Source organism: Salvelinus sp. IW2-2015, linkage group LG25 (genome assembly GCF_002910315.2).
Source record: "Salvelinus sp. IW2-2015 linkage group LG25, ASM291031v2, whole genome shotgun sequence".
In the NCBI taxonomy this organism is placed as follows: domain Eukaryota; kingdom Metazoa; phylum Chordata; class Actinopteri; order Salmoniformes; family Salmonidae; genus Salvelinus; species Salvelinus sp. IW2-2015.
Window position 1 is genome coordinate 845794 of NC_036865.1, and position 19986 is coordinate 865779.

A 19986-nucleotide genomic window follows, 5' to 3' on the forward strand; every position below is an offset into this window, starting at 1 on the left:
CAAATACTTGTTTACACAAAATATAGTCAATTTTATGATATTGTACGGTGTTTCATTACACAGTACTTGATTTTATGGTGTATTCAGATTACAGAAGGTGGACTGCAATATGAAATAGAGTATGGCAATTAAGTTAGGCAATGAGCTGCCTGTAAGCTACTGTCAAATTCACGGCAACCCCTTTACAGTGTACATAGCCTACCAAGAATTTACATATTATTTTTGTCTGTTAGCTCCTTGGCTGTATCTGGTAGACAAGTGTATAGAGTCAGGCACTTCTTATGGTAGAGGGGGCAATGAAAAGGAGACAACTCCCCACAATCACTTTGTGCCGCTCAGCATCATATGTCTCACTTTCTCCCTCCTTTTTTCCTCTCTCTCCTCCTCTCCCATTCTCCAGATTTTCAGGAGTCTCTCATAGCAGCGTGTCCACCGTTCTCTCCTGTTTCTCACCTAATTGGCTAATTGATGGAACGGACGAATGAGACAATCATGCAGTAAAGGAGCAGCATTCATCAATTGAGGTGCAATAAGGAGAAWTCTCCCCAAAACCTCCGACGGTGGAGCTACAGTGGCGAAGAAAGGAGGCGGCGGGGAGGGAAGATTCCGTTTCAGCTGACCAAGTCGCGACAGATGTGCACGACGTGTGGATACGCYAACTGCTTCCTGTAGTGCCTGACAATGAATAAGCCTTAGTCGAAAGGTGGATTATTTTATGAAGTGAGCACAGAGAATTGACTGCCCCTGCTTGTCAATTCAACCACGCGGATTGTCTCAAGATTCATGAATATGTCGCTCCCAGACCGGAGGAGAAACATAAGAGCGCTGGTGATGGAGACTGGCATACGAGTTCTGCTTTTTGGAGTTTTTGTGTAAGTACACCAGTGATGACATTTGTTATAGAGCCATATTATTTCAGACACTTCAGGTATGCTATCAGTTATCCTCTGTAAGAGACATTATATGTCACGTCAACTCTCATTTTGGTAAACAACTACAGTATGTATCCCTCAATAAATTTGCCTATTGAGTAGTCGCTACACGCCGTATGCCATCACCGCCCTCCTTCCTAAGTTAAAATAGCTGAGGATACAATAGCTATCTTTCAGTTCCACTTGAATGATCCATCATGTTATGAATGTATGACTCTGTCAGTTAGGCAGGACCACTACACTGTAAAACATTTCCTGTAGTTTTACTGTCAGCAAAGTAGCAAGTAAGTTACTGTAAATGTACAGTACATATACTGTAAACAACATTTACAGGATGGTACTGTAAATATAAAAAACACATTTACTGTGTTTTATGAATTTGTAGTCAATTGCTCGCAGCACAGTAGCCTGTAAATTACTGTAGATTTACAGGACATTTAATGTAACACACATTTAAAGCATATTACTGTAACACCTATAATTTACAGTGCATTACTGGAAMCACAGTGGTTACCCAAAATTACAGGAATTAGTTGTAACACTAAGAATTTAAACATAGAATCTTTGTTTAGGAGAACAACAGTGAACATATCAGTCTAATGTACTGTATATTACCATTCATATGCGGAGAGTGTGGACACAAATGTGAAAGGAATAGACCAAACATTAGCTATGCAAGTCAACAACAAAGACAGCCTTTCACTATCAACTTATTCGTGAAGAAACAAAATACATTGTCTAGAGGACTCTAGTCTAGACGCTAAGATCCAAGTGAGCATTACTTGTTTGACTTCTTCCTAAAATAATAAAATAGGATGTTGGCCTTTTCAAACAAAGAAACACCATAGAGCCTTTTCAAACATTCAATCATAACATAGAGTACAAAGGCATTGGCGGCATCCATTCCAAAACACAGATGCAATGGTTGCCTCACTCTTGAGAAAGTTTGTGTGTGTAATGAAGAAAATAGCAAAGACAGGATATTTCCCAAATAAATTGTTTATTTAATATATGTATGTAGCTACAACATTTACATGAGAGAAATGTGAACACTATCAATCAATCAATCAAMTTTATTTTATATAGCCCTTCGTACATCAGCTAATATCTCGAAGTGCTGTACAGAAACCCAGCCTAAAACCCCAAACAGCAAGCAATGCAGGTGTAGAAGCACGGTGGCTAGGAAAAACTCCCTAGAAAGGCCAAAACCTAGGAAGAAACCTACAGAGGAACCAGGCTATGAGGGGTGGCCTGTCCTCTTCTGGCTGTGCCGGGTGGAGATTATAACAGAACATGGCCAAAGATTGTTTCAAAGTCATAAATGACAAGCATGGTCAAATAATAATCAGGAATAAATGTCAGTTGGCTTTTTCATTGCCGATCATTAAGAGTTGAAAACAGCAGGTCTGGGACAGGTAGGGGTTCCATAACTGCAGGCAGAACAGTTGAAACTGGAACCGCAGCAAGGCCAGGTGGACTGGGGACAGCAAGGAGTCATCATGCCCGGTAGTCCTGACGTATGGTCCTAGGGCTCAGGTCCTCCGAGAAGAGAAAGAAAGAGAGAAAGAGAGAATTAGGAGAGCCATACTTAAATTCACACAGGACACTGGATAAGACAGGAGAAGTACTCCAGATATAACCAACTGACCCTAGCCCCCCGACACAAACTACTGCAGCATAAATACTGGAGGCTGAGACAGGAGGGGTCAGGAGACACTGTGGCCCCATCCGATGATACCCCCGGACAGGGCCAAACAGGAAGGATATAATCCCACCCACTTTGCCAAAGCACAGCCCCCGCACCACTAGAGGGATATCTTCAACCACCAACTTACAATCCTGAGACAAGGCCGAGTATAGCCCACAAAGATCTCCACCACAGCACAAACCAAGGGGGGGCGCCAACCCAGACAGGAAGATCACGTCAGTAACTCAACCCACTCAAGTGACGCACCCCTCCTAGGGACGGCATGAAAGAGCACCAGTAAGCCAGTGACTCAGCCCCTGTAATAGGGTTAGAGGTAGAGAATCCCAGTGGAGAGAGGGGAACCGGCCAGTCAGAGACAGCAAGGGCSGTTCGTTGCTCCAGAGCCTTTCCGTTCACCTTCACACTCCTGGGCCAGACTACACTCAATCATATGACCTACTGAAGAGATAAGTCTTCAGTAAAGACTTAAAGGTTGAGACCGAGTCTGTGGGGATTGGGGATTATGGGGATTATGGGGGGATTACAATGGGGATTATGACRTTAGGATGTTTAAAGGGACAACTACATAATTATTTACATGAGCCTAGTGATAACAGAGCAATTGATTAATTAACCAATGGACGTTTGAAAGATAATTAACAAAATTGTTATAATTAAAACAACAAAACTAAATCAAAACCAAGTTCAGAACTATTGCCATTTTGAGTGAACTTTGGAGATGGCGACCCTGTGGAAGTCCTTCGTCCAAAGCTTTTTGTATGCATGCACTGAAACAATCAGAAAAGAAAAGAAAATTAGGAAACTGAAAACAATTACTCAATTTCTATATTTGCATCTTAAAAGGTAAAATTACGTCTAATATGACAATTCATATACTTTTTCCAAAATGAATTATTGTTACTCTAAAAAATGCTGGGTTAAAAATAATATCGGGCAAACACAGCATTGGGTTAATTCAACCCAGCGGGTTTGGGTTATGCTTTCAATCCAGCGCTTTGGGTTGAGTGCTTGACCCAACTGCTGGGTAAATTATATGGTATTACTGGGTTTAAACAACCCAGTGTGTTGGGTTGTGACATAAACACCCCACATTGGGTTGAGGGATTGACCCAGCAGCTGGGTCCTTTTTTTTTGTCATCCTATTTTCAATGTCATCCTATTTTAAATTTTGCTTGCATGTTTTTGCTTCTCTACCATCCCACACCCTCCTACACAATCAAAATACAATATCGAATTTCAAATAATAAATMTATATTGCCTGCATTTCAGATGAGTTCAGATTGGTTTGCCAAGTAGCAMCTTCTGTCTATAACATGAGCTGCTCGGTATGTGTATGTAATCCTTCCTACTGCAGCTTTTTTTRAAGATATCATGGAGAACTTAAAAAGTGTTTCTCTGGATTACATCTTCAAACTAAATGCAACCATGGCATCCGTGACAGAGAGGGAGAAAGATCTGATGATTCTTAATTAAAGCATTGCACACGGTCAGTGTGAACCAGAGTGACTTGGTACAACGGGCCAATTAAGCTGTACAAACAAAACGGAAACGACACAGGACGTCTTATTTAATGAAAGTGTTGCAGTCTACTGTGAAGCGATCATCCATGTATACAGGTAAGASTCTAACAATCGGTTTGTATTGCTAGTACTCTATGGATTGGGATTACMGTTCATTGTTTAGCTAGCTAGCTACTGTAGCTACATGTCTAAACAAAAGACTCCAAGTTAAAGTGGAATGTTAGCTAGCTAGCTAAAATTAGCTGGCTGGCTCATTAGCTAACGGCACGTGTACGATCTGTGTAGTAAAATGTATAATATCTAAGAAATGCATTTGCATTGCTAGTTATAGCCTAGTGTTAGCTAGATAACTAACATTGAACCTGGTTGGGTGGCTTTAGCTAACTATGAAAATCGGTTTGTATTGCTAATACTCTAAGGGTTGGGATTACGGTTCACTGTTTAGCTAGCTAACTAGCTAAATGTCTAAACAAAAGACTCCACTTCGAAAGATGATTACATGACCCATCAAGTTAGCCAGGTGTGTATGGCGGTGATTACGGCCATCTATTGTATTATAATGCTAAAATATTTGTATTTGGAATTTGTCTTTCAGCATCAGTAGAACACGCCTGACTCTCCTCCACCAGTCATACAAAGAGAACGGTRGAATGCCTCCCATCAAAAAGAAAGCTGCCCCAAGCATGCACAGGTTACACATGAAGCATGAGGATTTGCAGTGAGTAGTGAACTTTATCAACAACTATGCAAAAGATAATGCAATAGTATTACCAGGACGCCACCTAGGACACAAACACTTTGGTGGAAAGCTGCTGCCATGTCATGTGACAAAAGCAGCGGTGTGGCATATCTACAAGGAATCGATGACAACACTTGGTATGTAAAGCATGAACAACACATCTTTTGATTATTTAATTTACCTCCAACATGATTGCCACTACTTTTATTGATCTCACATTATTTGTGTATTTTTCAGAGGTACGTGTAGCATCATACCCAAGAGGARTTGAGGCTGTAATCTCTGCCAAAGATGCATCAACAAAGAACTGAGTAAAGGGTCTGAATACTTATGTAAATGTGACATTTCAGTATATTTTTTATTGTTATTCATTTTTGACAAAAAAAACTAATTTTACCACTTTTAGTCTTGAAATCTTTGGTTCTTTACTACACTTCTCACTCTGTTTAGCACAGGGCCTCACGTGTGAGGTGGGGGTAAGGTTTAAGAGGGTGTGAACGATGCTGAATGGGTGTAGACAAAGAAGAGCTCTCCAGTAGGTGTTTATCAACTTTCAAAGCAGAATTACTTTCCCATTGCCCCTCAACTGCAGTTTATGATATACCATTTTGTAGCTCTGTCTCTACTTTTATCTCATGTAAAGACACAATTTCAAATTTTGCTACATGAGATTGAAATGATGATAAACTTCACAGGATGGTGAATGTGCAAGGTGATGAGCTTGATACTCCTTTCCAATAAATCATGAGGGTCTTATTCTGGTGACATGATGATCAATGCTTGTCTGGGTTTGACAGATACAAATAATATTGCTCTTATCCATCATAATCTCATAATGTAGATAGCCTACACCCACTGTATGTGAGAGATGTTGGCTAGAGCTCATGTGACAAGACCAGAGTGGGCCCATTTGCTATATAGTGCAACAGTTCGTGGCAAAACCATCAGTAGAGTTGAAAATGTGATGGAAACTGTTGATAATGGGATATGGAGAAGGGTGAGCCGGTCAAGGATCGATTCAGACAAGGTGGTAAATTGTATGACAAGCGACAGTTTAATTTAAGAGTAAAGATATCTGGTACAAGCGTATACGGACTCGTTCATTCAGCTCATAAGGAACCAGCAGAAAAAGCCCAGATAACAGAGTGRATAGACATTTTATACAGCACAGAAAGTAGGTTGAGTCTGGAAGTTCTGGTCCTCTGGTTGGTTCTGGACAGGTTGTTGTCTTCTCAGAWTGGTCCTGATGAGCTGGGCGTCATCCTTCTGAGTCTTGCAGCAAAAGTTKTTTGTTACCAAATGTTCAGCTAAGCAGGAGATTTTGTGTGTGCGTAGATGTTCCTGTTTTAATCAGTGTTTATGAAAGGTTTACGTCAGCCCTCTGTCCTTGGGTATGTGTGTGTCTCAGTATCTCGTGAAATGCAGACCCAAGCACCCTTTTCTTATCAGTGTTTATGAAAGGTCTGTGCCAGCCATCTGTCTCTGGGTGTGTGTGYGTCTCAGTATCTGCTTATGAGTTTGTGAGAAACCCTGTTTTGAAAGAAGTTAGTTATAACAACGTAATAGCAATATGCTTGTGTTATTTTAAATGGTATTTATTACAAAACCCATTCATCTTTTTGTTGTTTTGTATTAGGTACATTAGAATTTAATAGCAAAAGTAATTTTTATGTGCACAACGTTATTTTTATGTTCATCACGCACAGCCTTTTATCCGCAAAAACTCAGTTTGCTGGAAACATCTCTGGTGGGAAAATGTGCATATTGTTTTATGCAGATTTTAGAATATTCGCATGAAATCTGTCTCAAATTGGATGGAAACCTACCTAATGTCTTGGAGTGTGCAGTTATGCGTAACAGATTTTCGAATGATGTGCCTTTCATTCAAGGTTTACAAAATGCCATCATCTAATTTCCCCATCAATCTCCCAATGCCTATCCACTATTTAAACTTACAGCTAAAAGTCAATGAAGGACTTTTTGGTTTCATTGAAGCTAGGTCGAAATGTCTTCTTGCCTATCTTGTAGACTGGTGTTGGGAGGACTACTGGCAGAAGTCTTGAAGCGATGTCACATTGTGTATCTGAAGAAAATATTGTTTAGTGAATAACTTGATTGTTACTTTTTATTTTAACAAACAAAAACATACATCGACAAAAACAATAGACAACTTAACATTTACGGCACATACATATCCACAAACATTGATGACGTCACACTAGCTCAGATGTTCCAACCGTATCCACATCAAATGCTGTTTCTAATGCTTGTGAGACTCTGCCCAATATGACTTCAAATTGTGTTGTTTTAGACAGGCAAACAATTACTTTTCCTTTGCAGTTAATCACTAGTCCTCCTGACTTCAGTCTGGAATGGCTCTTTGATGTTGTCGGCACAATGCGTCGATAATGAAGGGGGCTGTGCTTTTGCTGGTTGGCTCTCTGTGTCTCAACCCAAAGGAAAAAATAAATCATTTGAGATAACAAATCAAACCCTGTCGCACAAATTAGCGAATATTGCATTAACAAACAGCGTGGTCACAGCTCTACCTGTGCTGCGAGTCACGTAGGTCGCATCAGTCAGGGTAGTTAATCACAGAAAACAGAATCAAAATCAAGTCTAATGTTTACGTWAAAAAAAATACCCAGCATGCCTGGAGTATCCAGCAAATGCGGATACTCTTGGACTATCTCGACTGTCTTGGCCCCATTCTGTCTGGTCKTCTGTATCACGGTCTCCTTKATGCACTACGCAACCTGGTTTGCCTGAGCTGACGTTGTTCAGCCACTTAGGTCAACTGGGCTGCCCTTTCACATTTGACTCTGATGTGAGCATGAAGTATACAATGAAGTATACATTCCTTTCATCAATCAGTTTTCAAAACACACAACAAATCTTTCAACATTCAACTGGCAAGACCCGGCTACTGCTCAAGCTTGGTGTGTCGCATGGTTTGTCCACAGTCCTATGTATTTATGTGTGTTTCCCAAGGACCTCTACTAGTGTATAAAAAAGGTTGCATTTACAGAATACTCATGCGTGTAAGGCTTTTATGTTCTTCTTTAACTTCAGGCTATAGAAAAGTCGCCACAAAAGCAAGAGCCTTTCCTGGTCCATCTCTTCCACTGCAATAGAGAGGGTAAAAGGGAGCACCTAATCAGTTGCACAACTGAATGCATTAAACCAAAATGTGTCTTCAGCATTTAACCCAACCCCTCTGAATCAGAGAGGTGCAGGAGGCTGCCTTAAAACTTCTTGTCAATAGGGGGGGCGCTGTTTTCACTTTGGAAAAAATCGTGCCCAAATGAAACGGCCTCGTACTCTGTTCTAGATCATACAATATGCATATTATTATTACTATTGGATAGAAAACACTCAAGTTTCTAAAACTGTTTGAATTATATCTGTGAGTAAAACAGAACTCATTTTGCAGCAAACTTCCATACAGGAAGTGAAAAATCTGAAAACGAGGCTCTGTTTCAGGGCCTGCCTATTCAACTGGCTTTTATTTATCGATATGCATGCACTTCATATGCCTTCCATTAGATGTCAACAGGCAGTGGAAGGTGGAATGGGGTGTCTAGCTTGATCTGAGGCCGAACAAGAGCTTTTGGAGTGACAGGTCCGGTATTGTCTTTGTCTTCGACGGCGCGCTGGGGAGCTCGACATTGTCTTCTGAAAAGCGTTCGGTATACACGGCGAATATCTCCGGCTCTGATTTTATTTGATACATATGATAATAACATCATAAAGTAGGTTTTTTCAACCGAGTTTTATCAGTTTATTCAACGTTTATTGGGACTTTTGGAGTTTTCCGTTCTTCCGTCAAGAGAGGATGGGAATGTTAACAACCTTGGCTAGCATTGTGGCGCGAATTCGACAGAAGAAATGGACATTCTAAAACCAAACAACGATTTATTCTGGACCAAGGACTCCTTGTACAACATTCTGATGGAAGCTCAGCAAAAGTAAGAAAACATTTATGATGTTATTTCGTATTTCTGTGTAAAATGTTGAGTCCTATTCTCCGCCGTTTTGGTGAGCGCTGTCTCGCAATAACGCAAGCTGTATGTTATGGTAAAGTTATTTTTAAATATCAAACACAGCGGTTGCATTAAGAACCAGTGTATCTTTCATTTGCCATACAACACATATTTTTATGTAAAGTTTATGATGAGTTCTTTGGTCAGATTAGGTGAGTGTCCAAAATATCTCTGGAGATTCTGGTGAATCGATGCTACGTATTCACAATGTATAATCAGGATTTGTAGCTCTAAATATGCACATTTTCGAACAAAACATAATTGTATTGTATAACATGATGTTATAAGACTGTCATCTGATGAATGTTATCTCTATTTTGTCGGTTTTGTGGAAGCTATTTTTTGCGGGGAGTAAATTGCATTGTGTGTTTGGCTACTGTAGTGAGCTAATAGAAATATATATTGTGTTTTCGCTGTAAAACACTTAAAAAATCTGAAATATTGGCTGGATTCACAAGATGTTTATCTTTCATTTGCTGTACATCATGTATTTTTCATAAATGTTTTATGAGTATTTATGTATTTCACATTGTTCTCTGTAATTATTCTGGTTGCTTTGGTGCTTTTTGTGATTGTGGCTGCAATGTAAAACTATGATTTATACCTCAAATATGCACATTTTCTAACAAAACATAAATGTATTGTATAACATGTTATACGACTGTCATCTGATGAAGTTGTTTCTTGGTTAGTGACTAATTTTATCTCTATTTTGTCCGTTTTGTGAAAGCTACCTATGCGGTGGAAACATGGTGAAAATATGCGGTTGTGTGTTTGGCTATTGTGGTTAGCTAATAGAAATACATATTGTGTTTTCGCTGTAAAACWTTTWAAAAATCGGAAATGATGGCTGGATTCACAATATGTTTATCTTTCATTTGCTGTATTGGACTTGTGATTTCATGAAAWTTATATTATATGATATCCCTGTCCCGTTAGGCTAGGCTAGGCTAGTCAGCTTTTTTGATGAGGAGGATCCCGGATCCGGGATGGGTATTAAGTAAAGGCATCCACGGAACCCAGGGAGCAGTTGTTGTTGGGGGTTAACTGCCTTGCTGAAGGGCAGAATGGCTGATTTTTCCACCTTGCTGACTCTGGGATTTGAACAAGTGATGTAGAATTTCCAGTACTATGTGGATATTCCAGTACCTATACTGTTCTCCCAGAATTAGTGAGCAGAATCAACACAGAGTTATCCATTAGACATGTAAAAACAAAACGTAAGCAGAATCCATGGGAGTGTACAAGGCTGGATCGACATGGAGTTAATCACTAGACGTGTAAAAACAGAACGTAAGCWGAAATGTGTACCTTAGTTAATTAATATAGGCACCACAAGCCATGTATCTGTAATAAGAAGATATGTTTGTACTAATCAAATAATATTAGACATACACTGATGTTGGGAACATTTGGGAACACGAGTCCATTTTCTTGCTCCCAGCCTCTACAGACAGACACTAAAACAGGAAACGCCCGTGCTCAGGTCTGTTCAACGCTGGTCCGACCAATCTGATTCCACGCTTCAAGATTGCTTCGATCACGTGGACTASGATATGTTCCGGATAGCGTCGAACAACAACATTGATGTATTCGCTGATTCGGTGAGCGAGTTTATTAGCAAGTGCATCGGTGATGTTGTACCAACAGTGACGATTAAAACATTCCCCAACCAGAAACAGTGGATTGATGGCAGCATTCGTGCAAAACTGAAAGCACGAACCACTGCTTTTAATCAGGGCAAGGTGACCGAAAACATGACCGAATACAAACAGTGTAGCTATTCCCTCCGCAAGGCAATCAAACAAGCTAAGCGTCAGTATAGAGACAAAGTAGAGTTGCAAAAAAAATGGCTCAGACACGAGAGGGATGTGGCAGGGTCTACAGTCAATCACGGACTACAAAAAGAAAACCAGCCCCGTCTCGGACCCCGATGTCTTGGTCCCAGACAAACTAAACAACTTCTTTGCTTGCTTTGAGGACAATACAGTCCACTGACATGGCCCACTACCAAAACATGCGGACTCTCCTTCACCGCAGCCAACGTGAGTAAAACATTTAAACGTGTTAACACTCACAAGGCTGCCAGCCCAGACGACATCCCTAGCCGCGTCCTCAGAGCATGCGCAGACCAGATGGCTGGTGTTTTTACGGACATATTCAATCAATCCCTATCCCAGACTGCTGTTCCCACATGCTTCAAGAGGGCCACCGTTGTTCCTGTTCCCAAGAAAGCTAAGGTAACTGAGCTAAACGACTATCGCCCCGTAGCATTCACTTCCGTCATCATGAAGTGCTTTGAGAGACTAGTCAAGGACCATATCACCTCCACCCTACCTGACACCCTAGACTCACTCCAATTTGCTTACCGCCCCAATAGGTCCACAAGAATTTCACTACACTCGCCTTAACATCTGCTAACCATGTGTATTTGACAAATTTGATTTGATTTTATATCTGGTAGCATTGCCTTTAAATTGTTTAACTTGGGTCAAATGTTTCAGGAAGCCTTCCACAAGCTTCCAACAATACGTTGGAATTTTGGCCCATTCCTCCTGACAGAGATGGTGTAACTGACTCAGGTTTGTASGCCTTCTTCGCTCGCACATGCTTTTTCAGTTCTGCCCACAAATTTTCTATTGGATTGAGGTCAGGGCTTTGTGATGGCCACTCCAATACATTGACTTTGTTGTCCTTAAGCCACTTTGCCACAACTTTGGAAGAATGCTTGGGGTCATTGTCCATTTGGAAGACCRATTTGCGACCAAGCTTTACCTTCCTGACTGATGTCTGAGATGTTGCTTCAATATATACACATAATTTCCTGCCTCATGATGCCATCTATTTTGTGAAGTGCACCAGGCCCTCTGCAGCAAAGCACTTCAACAACATGATGCTGCCACTCCCGTGCTTCACGGTTGGGAGGGTGTTCTTTGGCTTGCAAGCATCCCCATTTTTCCTCCAAACATAATGATGGTTATTATGGCCAAACATTTCTATTTCTGTTTCATCAGACCAGAAGYCAATTCTCCAAAAATTGGCGCTGTACAATTTGACTGTATTGGAGGATTCTAAATTGTTTGCCATCATTAGACAACTTTGTTTCAATATTTCAATGTTTATTCCCATTACAATTCGTTATGGGTCCATAACTAAATCAACATCTGCATTTTTAAAGAGTATTTTTATCATTATTTTATTAACGAAATGTGTTTATTTGTTTATTATGTACAACGTGATGAATTCAGAGCGTTGTCAGATTGTCAGTTTGTAAATTCAGACCGTTTCGCTCTCGGAGTAAACACTGGACGTTCGGGCTGAGGAGTAGGGTTGATTTGAGCGTTCTGGCCTTACAACGGCAGTCAATCACCCAAGCTAAAGTTGGCTAGCTTGCTAGCTACTTCCAGACACAAATGAGACCACTCTGATCATGTTACTCACCCTAGCAGAGCTGGTAAGGCAGTTTTTGTGTTGAGCAGAGCGTTGGTGACTGTAACTGTGCTGCTGGAAACAATTTAATTACGCTTTTTTGACAATGTTTACTGACACCGGCCATATTCAACGGGTGTTGAGCACTCGTAAAATCATTATTCTGCGCTCTGGTACACTCAGACGAGAGTGCTTTGAAATCGGTGTAGATAGCCAGAGTGAATTTACGAAAGCACCCGAATGTCCATTGAGAATGCACAACTATACCATTTAGCTAAGCTAAGAATGAATAATCAAGTCAATAACCGTTGGGTAGTTAGATAGCCTATAGTTAATATACTGGCAAGTTTGATGTATAACTACTACTAATGTTAGGTAGCTAGTTAACATACCAGTACATACTGCTGTAATGATATGCTATGCGGTTTGTAAGGACAGCATAGCTATCAATTTGTCAGCCAACATAACGTGTAAGGTAACTTATTTGAAAAGTCATGACTTTATTACATTGTGTAGCAAGCTACCCCTTGGTTGTTGGGGCAAATCTGGTCAGTGATAGGAGGGGGGGTTTTCACACCTAGCTTAGACTATTCTTTAGTAAAGGTTGAATAGTCTATTGTTCAGCTATTAGCCCCCCTCCCCAACTTACAACAAATTGTTGTTATTCCCAACGTGTTCCTTTCCCTCTTCCACGGGTCATCATTCTGCACCTGAGTGGCTCGCTTGTGGGTGTGCTGGCAGGATATGGCAGCATCTTCGGTTTTGCGTCAAGAATCCTACATACAGTAGCAAGTTTGTATGAAGGTGTGGTTATTCACAGGCAAATTGTTATATGCTATGGAGGTACATTTGTGTCTTTTTGTCGAGAGATAAACTTTTTATATAATTGTTCTGTAGGCAACATTTTTCTGACACAAAGGAAGTCATAGCGGACACCTATGAAGAAGGACTGTGTGATGATGGCATCTCAGGTAAGCAGCACTGGGCGTTCTTCCGTCCAACTTTTAAATAGCTAGTAGTTAGCTCCTACGATTCAGTGCCGGTTCATAACATTCTACTATATTACATAGATACATATTTTAGAATGACAAATCATGCAATTATTATTCTCAAGCTAACCAAAAGCATTTAGCTACAAACGCCTATTCTCGCCATTTTCAGTTGAATTAATCTAGCTTTCTTTCATGGCAACTCATAGGGATGTGCTATTTGTTTCATAGTTGATATATAATCATATTTCATGACAGTGTAACGGTTAGCTTTTTTTACAGAATGATGAAAGATCACAATATGTCTGTCAGGGAATGGTATTCTGACATGTCAGATGAAGAGTTAGACCAGAATGTCAGCGCCATTAAGGCAAGGATGCCCCATACGGGCTTTAGAATGGTCAACGGAAGTCTCAGAGCAATGGGCCATTGTGTACAATGGCGAAGAGTTAGGGATGGTGCAGGTGTCATTGCTAGAATGATCCTGCTTCGTTGCATTGCTCGGCAAAAAATACTCTGTTCCTGCTCAACTGTCTCTTGTCCACATTGATACAAATCATAAATTGATATGGTTCGAAGATGTACAGTATAATGTCTCCATCAAATCTAATAAGTTATTTAAACTTACTTATTTGGCGGTATAGATGAATTTTCAAGGACGTTAAGTATATTATTTTGTATACATATTGCATATTTTCCATCACCTAATGAACAACCACAAAAGCAGTCTGGTGTTAAGCTTTCTGTGCTGTATTGATGTGTCCTGAAAATGACATCTGCTGCTTTTGATTGAACGGTCATATCTCAGTTATTGTTTTCATATCTACAAAAAATAACCTATTTTCTTTACTTTCAGAGAACCTGTCTCACATGTATTAATTTAAAAAACCTTAAGATGTCAGCTACTAATTTTCAGATTTACACCACATAAACATTTAACCATTTTCACTGGACTGTTGCTGCTAAGTCATGATTTCCCTTGGGGTTAGCCTTGCAATAACCAAGTGGTGAGACACATAGCCCTCTATATTTAAATGTTTCAGGTACACTCCGAAAGGTGWCTGCGTCACATACAGTATCTTCTATTGACATTACCTTGTATTGTTTGTCCTCATGTGTCTGTTTTTCAGCAGAAAGTACTCTGTAGCCACTTAGTGTGGACACCAGGTGAGACCACACACATACAATAACAGTCTCTCTCCTTCACTGCATACCTCTTCCCTTTCTCCCTAAATCCTCTAGGTTATATCAGCTGTGTTGGTGAAACCCTCCCGCATCTGAACTGGCTGACACAGTTGGCACAGCATGATCATAGGTGAGAGGTCACTTGGTCGGGTTAACAGGAAGTATTATTAAAGAGATGCTTTCCATTGAAATACAGATAGAGATGTAGTAGTCCCAGAGTTAATGATCCAAGGTCAGTTTTGCATTTCACCTCCTGATGATTATGATGACTGACCGTGTTAGAATAAGAAAAACAAGGCTTAATCATGCTCTCTCTATCCATCTGTTGTGATGAACTGAGATAACATTAGGGTAGCACTATAATTAATTAATCATATACCGTCTGCCTCTGTTCTTACCTCTTTCCCTTTCTGTCTTCTACACCTCTCTCCCCACCTCGTCTTTCTTCCTCGTTTTATAATGCACACCATATGTGCATTGAAGTACAGATTGAACTTGTATTTATAATATAATACTACAATTATCATAATTAAACCTCTCTTGGGTAGGGGGCAGTATTTTGACATCTGGATGAAAAGAGTGCCCAAAGTAAACTGCCTGTTACTCAGGCCCAGAAGCTAGGATATGCATATATTTGGTAGATTTGGATAGAAAACACTATAAAGTTTCTGAAACTGTTAAAATAATGTATGTGAGAATAACAGAACTGACTTAGCAGGTGAAACCCTGAGGACAAACCATCCAGGGGGGAAAAAATTAAGGTCATAGGATTTTCCAAATGGTTTCTATGAGATACCCTTATTATTAGGAACCTGGTTGCAGTTCCTATGGCTTCCACTAGATGTCAGCAGTCTTTAGAAATTGTTCGATGTTTTTCTTTTGAGAAATGAAGAAGTAGTCCTATTCATTGTAAGTGTCACTCCAGGTGGACTCTACTGTTTTGGTGCGCGTGAACAGGAGCGCGCTCCACGTTGTTTTTATTCGGTATTAGAAACAGTTTATTCCATCTTAAATTTGATCGATTATTTACATTTTAGGGTACCTGAGGTTGGATTAGGAACGTTGTTTGAAATGTTTGGACCAAGTTTACAGGTAACTTATAAGATACTTTGTAGGCATGTTGGGCGAGTTGAAACCGGTGTATTTCTGAATCAAACGTACCAAATAAATGGACATTTTTGCGACATAAAGAAGGACATTATGGAACAAACGGACCATTTGTGATATTTCTGGGACATTTTGGAGTACCAACAGAAGAAGATCTTCAAAGGTAAGGCAGTAATTATATCGCTATTTCTGACTTTTGTGTCGCACCTGCCTGGTTGAAAAATGATTTTCATGTGTTTGTATGCGGGGCGCTGTCCTCAGATAATCACATGGTGTGCTTTCGCCGTAAAGCCTTTTTGAAATCTGACACAGCGGGTGGATTAACAAGAAGTTAAGCTTTATTTTGATGTATAACACATTTATTTTCAAGAATGTTAAATATTTGAATTTAGTATTTTTGAATTTCTCGCTCTGCAATTTCACTGGACGCTACCGTCCCACCTGCCCWTAAGAATTAAAATGCATGTATTTATATCACATGGATAATGAACTTCTTTCAATAAAGCGTTCCAGTGGTTGAAATGAAGTATGTCATTGAAATACTATCATGTGTCCTCAGATGAAGGGAGTTAGATATGCATAGTTTTGTTTCTGTATATATGAATTTCAAATCAGCCTTTACTTAAATTATGTTTCTAGTCTATTGCATAGTTACAATGTGTAATCATTGATGTCCCAGGAGCAGGAGTGGTAAACACTGTTGAAGTGTATAATTGTAATACATGCAGACACAGCATCATTCAAAGAGTTTGATACACCTGGAATTGGATATGAATGAAAAATAATGTCTCAGAGATTCATACCTGAAACGCACCTTTATTTGCCAAGGAAGAGTACATGATCAGTGAATATATTCAATGTACATGCTACAATGTGGAGATCTCATGTGTGGTAATAACTACAGTACATGTATATAGGACCTGCTGTCACGTTCGTCGTATGGTGGAAGAGAGGAGGACCAAGGCGCAGCGTGATATAAATACATTCTTCTTATTTATTTACCGAAACGAAGAACACTAAACACACTATCAAAATAACAAACGAACGTAACGCTATATAATCAATAAGTGCAGACACAGGCAACTTACACACAGACAATAACCACGAAATACCCAACGGAATATGGCTGCCTAAATATGGTTCCCAATCAGAGACAACAATAAACAGCTGCCTCTAATTGAGAACCAATCTAGGCAACCATAGACATACACACACCTAGACAAGTTAACAACCCATAAACATACAAAACCCTAGACAAGACAAACACATACATCCCGCATGTCACACCCTGACCTAACCAAAATAATAAAGAAAACAAAGAAACTAAGGTCAGGCGTGACACCTGCATCCTTGGCACAATAAAGTTATTATATTCTACTCTATCCATAGGCTTCATTAATGCCATTCAGACTTGAAGATGATACAACAACTAATAGCTGAGGATCATAGATTGGTATAAATATTAGTTCAGAACCTAACGTTTTAGGGTCCATACACAGATCGGCTACACATCATAGGCATACAGTTATTTTATCCTCCACTACACAATAAGAAAGTAAATAGTTAGCTAGCTATGTTACTTCAGCTGCATTGCAGGGCAAGCTTACACAATTGTACATTCATTTTGCAGTAAATGCTTTAGCTAAGTAGATTCTTTACATCCACTGTTCACAAGACGACAGCCTGGTTTGCTGGTTTTCTCAGGAGTCCCTAAAACATTAAACACACAAATTACAAATTCATTCTCATGTCATAACACTAGCTAGCTAGCTGGCTAATGTTAGTAGTCAGATAACTTGCTAAATAGCGATTCGTTAAATTAACTGTACAACAAAAAAATGCACAAAGTTTGTCTCTACATTAACAACATATTCCTCCAATTGTAATTTTTTTGCTTGACTCGTTATGACGTTATAACTACTTACATTTGGTTCCACCATAATGTTTTGTCAGCCATCTTTGCTGATGAAAGTCACCAGGAATGGGTGGCTCGCATCAAATTCATAATTGGAACACTCGATAAATGATTAGCGTCATATAAAAACCTTGGGACCCAAATGCATAATGAGTGCTCTAACTCCCCCTTGCGGTGGTCTGGAGCAATGAAGCCGTGACGCTTGGTACCTCTAAGTCCTGCTGTGTAAGCTCGCAACTTTTAAGAGCGTTGGTCACTGGTTCGAATCCCTGAGCARGGCAGTTAACTTCTCTGGGATTTGTGGGAAGCTAGAAAGTCGACAYCAGCCAGTGAAATTGCAGGGRGCCAAATTCAAACAACAGAAATKTCATAATTAAAATTCCTCAAACATACAAGTATTARACACRATTMTAAAGACACTTCTTGTTAATTGTGTGTCCGATTTCAAAAAGGCTTTACGGCGAAAGCACACCATYTGATTAAGTTAGGACAGTGCCTAGCAAAGAAAACATACAGACATTTTCCAGCCAAGGAGAGGGCTCACAAAAGTCAGAAATAGCGATTAAATTAATCACTAACCTCTGGTGGTACTACCAGGACTCCATGTTACACAATAAAAGAGCGTTTTTTTCAATAAAGTCCCTCTTTAACCTCAGTTTAAATTGCCGTGTTATGTTCAGTAATGCATTGTCTCAAATAACATTCGGTGAAATTGCAGAGAGCCAAATCAAATTACAGATATACTCATCATAAACATTGATGAAGGATACAGGTGTTATACATAGGTTTAAAGCTTAACTTGTTAATCCAGCCACTGTATCAGATTTCAAAAAGGCTTTACGGCGAAAGCAAACCATACTATTATCTGAGGATAGCACCCCTTCAAACAAACGCCAGGCGCGACACAAAACTCAGAAATAATGATATAATTCATGCCTTACCTTTGAAGATCTTTGTTTGTTGGCACTCCAATATGTCCCATAAACATCATAAATGGTCCTTTTGTTCGATTAATTCCYTCGGTATATCTCCAAAATGTCAATTTATTTGGCGCGTTTGATCCAGAGAAAAGCCGGTTCCAAATCGCGCAACATGACTACAAAATATCTAATAAGTTACCTGTAATCTTTGTCCAAACATTTCAAACAACTTTCCTAATACAACTTCAGGTATTTTTTTACATAAATAATAGATAACATTTAAGACGGGATAAACTGCGTTCAATAGCGGATAAAAACTAATTGGAGCGAGCTTTCAGGTCACGCGCCTCAACCACAACAGTACACTTCACTTGACCCTCSTTCTGAACAGGGCTGCTTCTTCATTTCTCAAAGGAAAAACATCAACCAATTTCTAAAGACTGTAGACATACATGGAAGCGATAGGAACTGCAAGCAACTGCCTTAGAATTCTAGATTCCCATTGAAAAGACATTGAAAAGAGAGTGACCTCAAAAAAATTAAATCCTGGTTGGTTTGTCCTCTGGGTTTTGCCTGCCAAATAAGTTATGTTATACTCACATACATCATTCAAACAGTTGTAGAACCTTCAGAGTGTTTTCTATCCAAATCTTCTAATAATATGCATATCCTAGCTTCTGGGCCTAGCACGCAGTTTACTTTGGGCACGCTTTTCATCCGGACGTGAAAATGCTGCCCCCTAGCCTAGAGAGGATAAACCCCAATAACAACTGCTCCCTGGGCGTCTCATAGTCCCAGAGCATCTGTTTGACGCGATGATGGCAGAGGGCTACTCATTTCTCCTTGAATTGTAAGACCCCTTGAAGTATCAAAAAATATATATATATACATATTTTTTTATATATTTTTTTTACCTTACTGCTATTGTGGCATTAAATAACTGAACAAAATCAAAAGGAAGTTTGAACTGAAGTGTCTATCCCATATCTGCGGGGGGGCGGGGGGTCTACTAAGCTATATGGAACTGTTTAAGAAGAACTTCCTCACTACKCTCAAATACGAGCGTTTCTGCATCTTAACGGTAGAAACGGGCCAGCTACATTGCCTGGTTGTAAACAAAACACAATATCCAGAATTCATAGTGATTTCAGGACATAGATGGAGGTAGAGGTTTGATGAGTATTCAAATGCCTGTCTTTGTAGCCAGCCCTTTCAGCCAGAGGATTTCGAAACGCGAACTGAAGTCTCAACTGATGGGGTTGACGTGTCATCAAGCATGACATTGATGTCATTCTATAGATTTACCCTTGACATCAAAGAGGGAGCTCCTATACTTGAGTATAAACTCTTTTTAACCACTCCACAAATTTCTTGTTAACAAACTATAGTTTTGCAATTCGGTTAGGACATCTAATTTGTGCATGACACAAGTAATTTTTCCAACAATTGTTTACAGACAGATTATTTCACTTATAATTCACTGTATCACAATTCCATTG

General features: G+C 39.7%; 1 protein-coding gene across 1 annotated transcript in view; it reads left to right on the forward strand.

Annotated features, from left to right (window-relative positions):
• The first annotated feature begins 420 nt into the window (after positions 1 to 420).
• Positions 421 to 19986, forward strand: part of LOC112067851 (phospholipid phosphatase 4) — a 201981-nt gene continuing 182415 nt past the window's right edge. The window contains exon 1 of the mRNA XM_070434829.1: positions 421 to 872. Coding sequence (XP_070290930.1) covers positions 784 to 872 — 89 coding nt within the window. The 5' untranslated portion in view covers positions 421 to 783. The remainder of the gene's footprint in view (positions 873 to 19986) is intronic.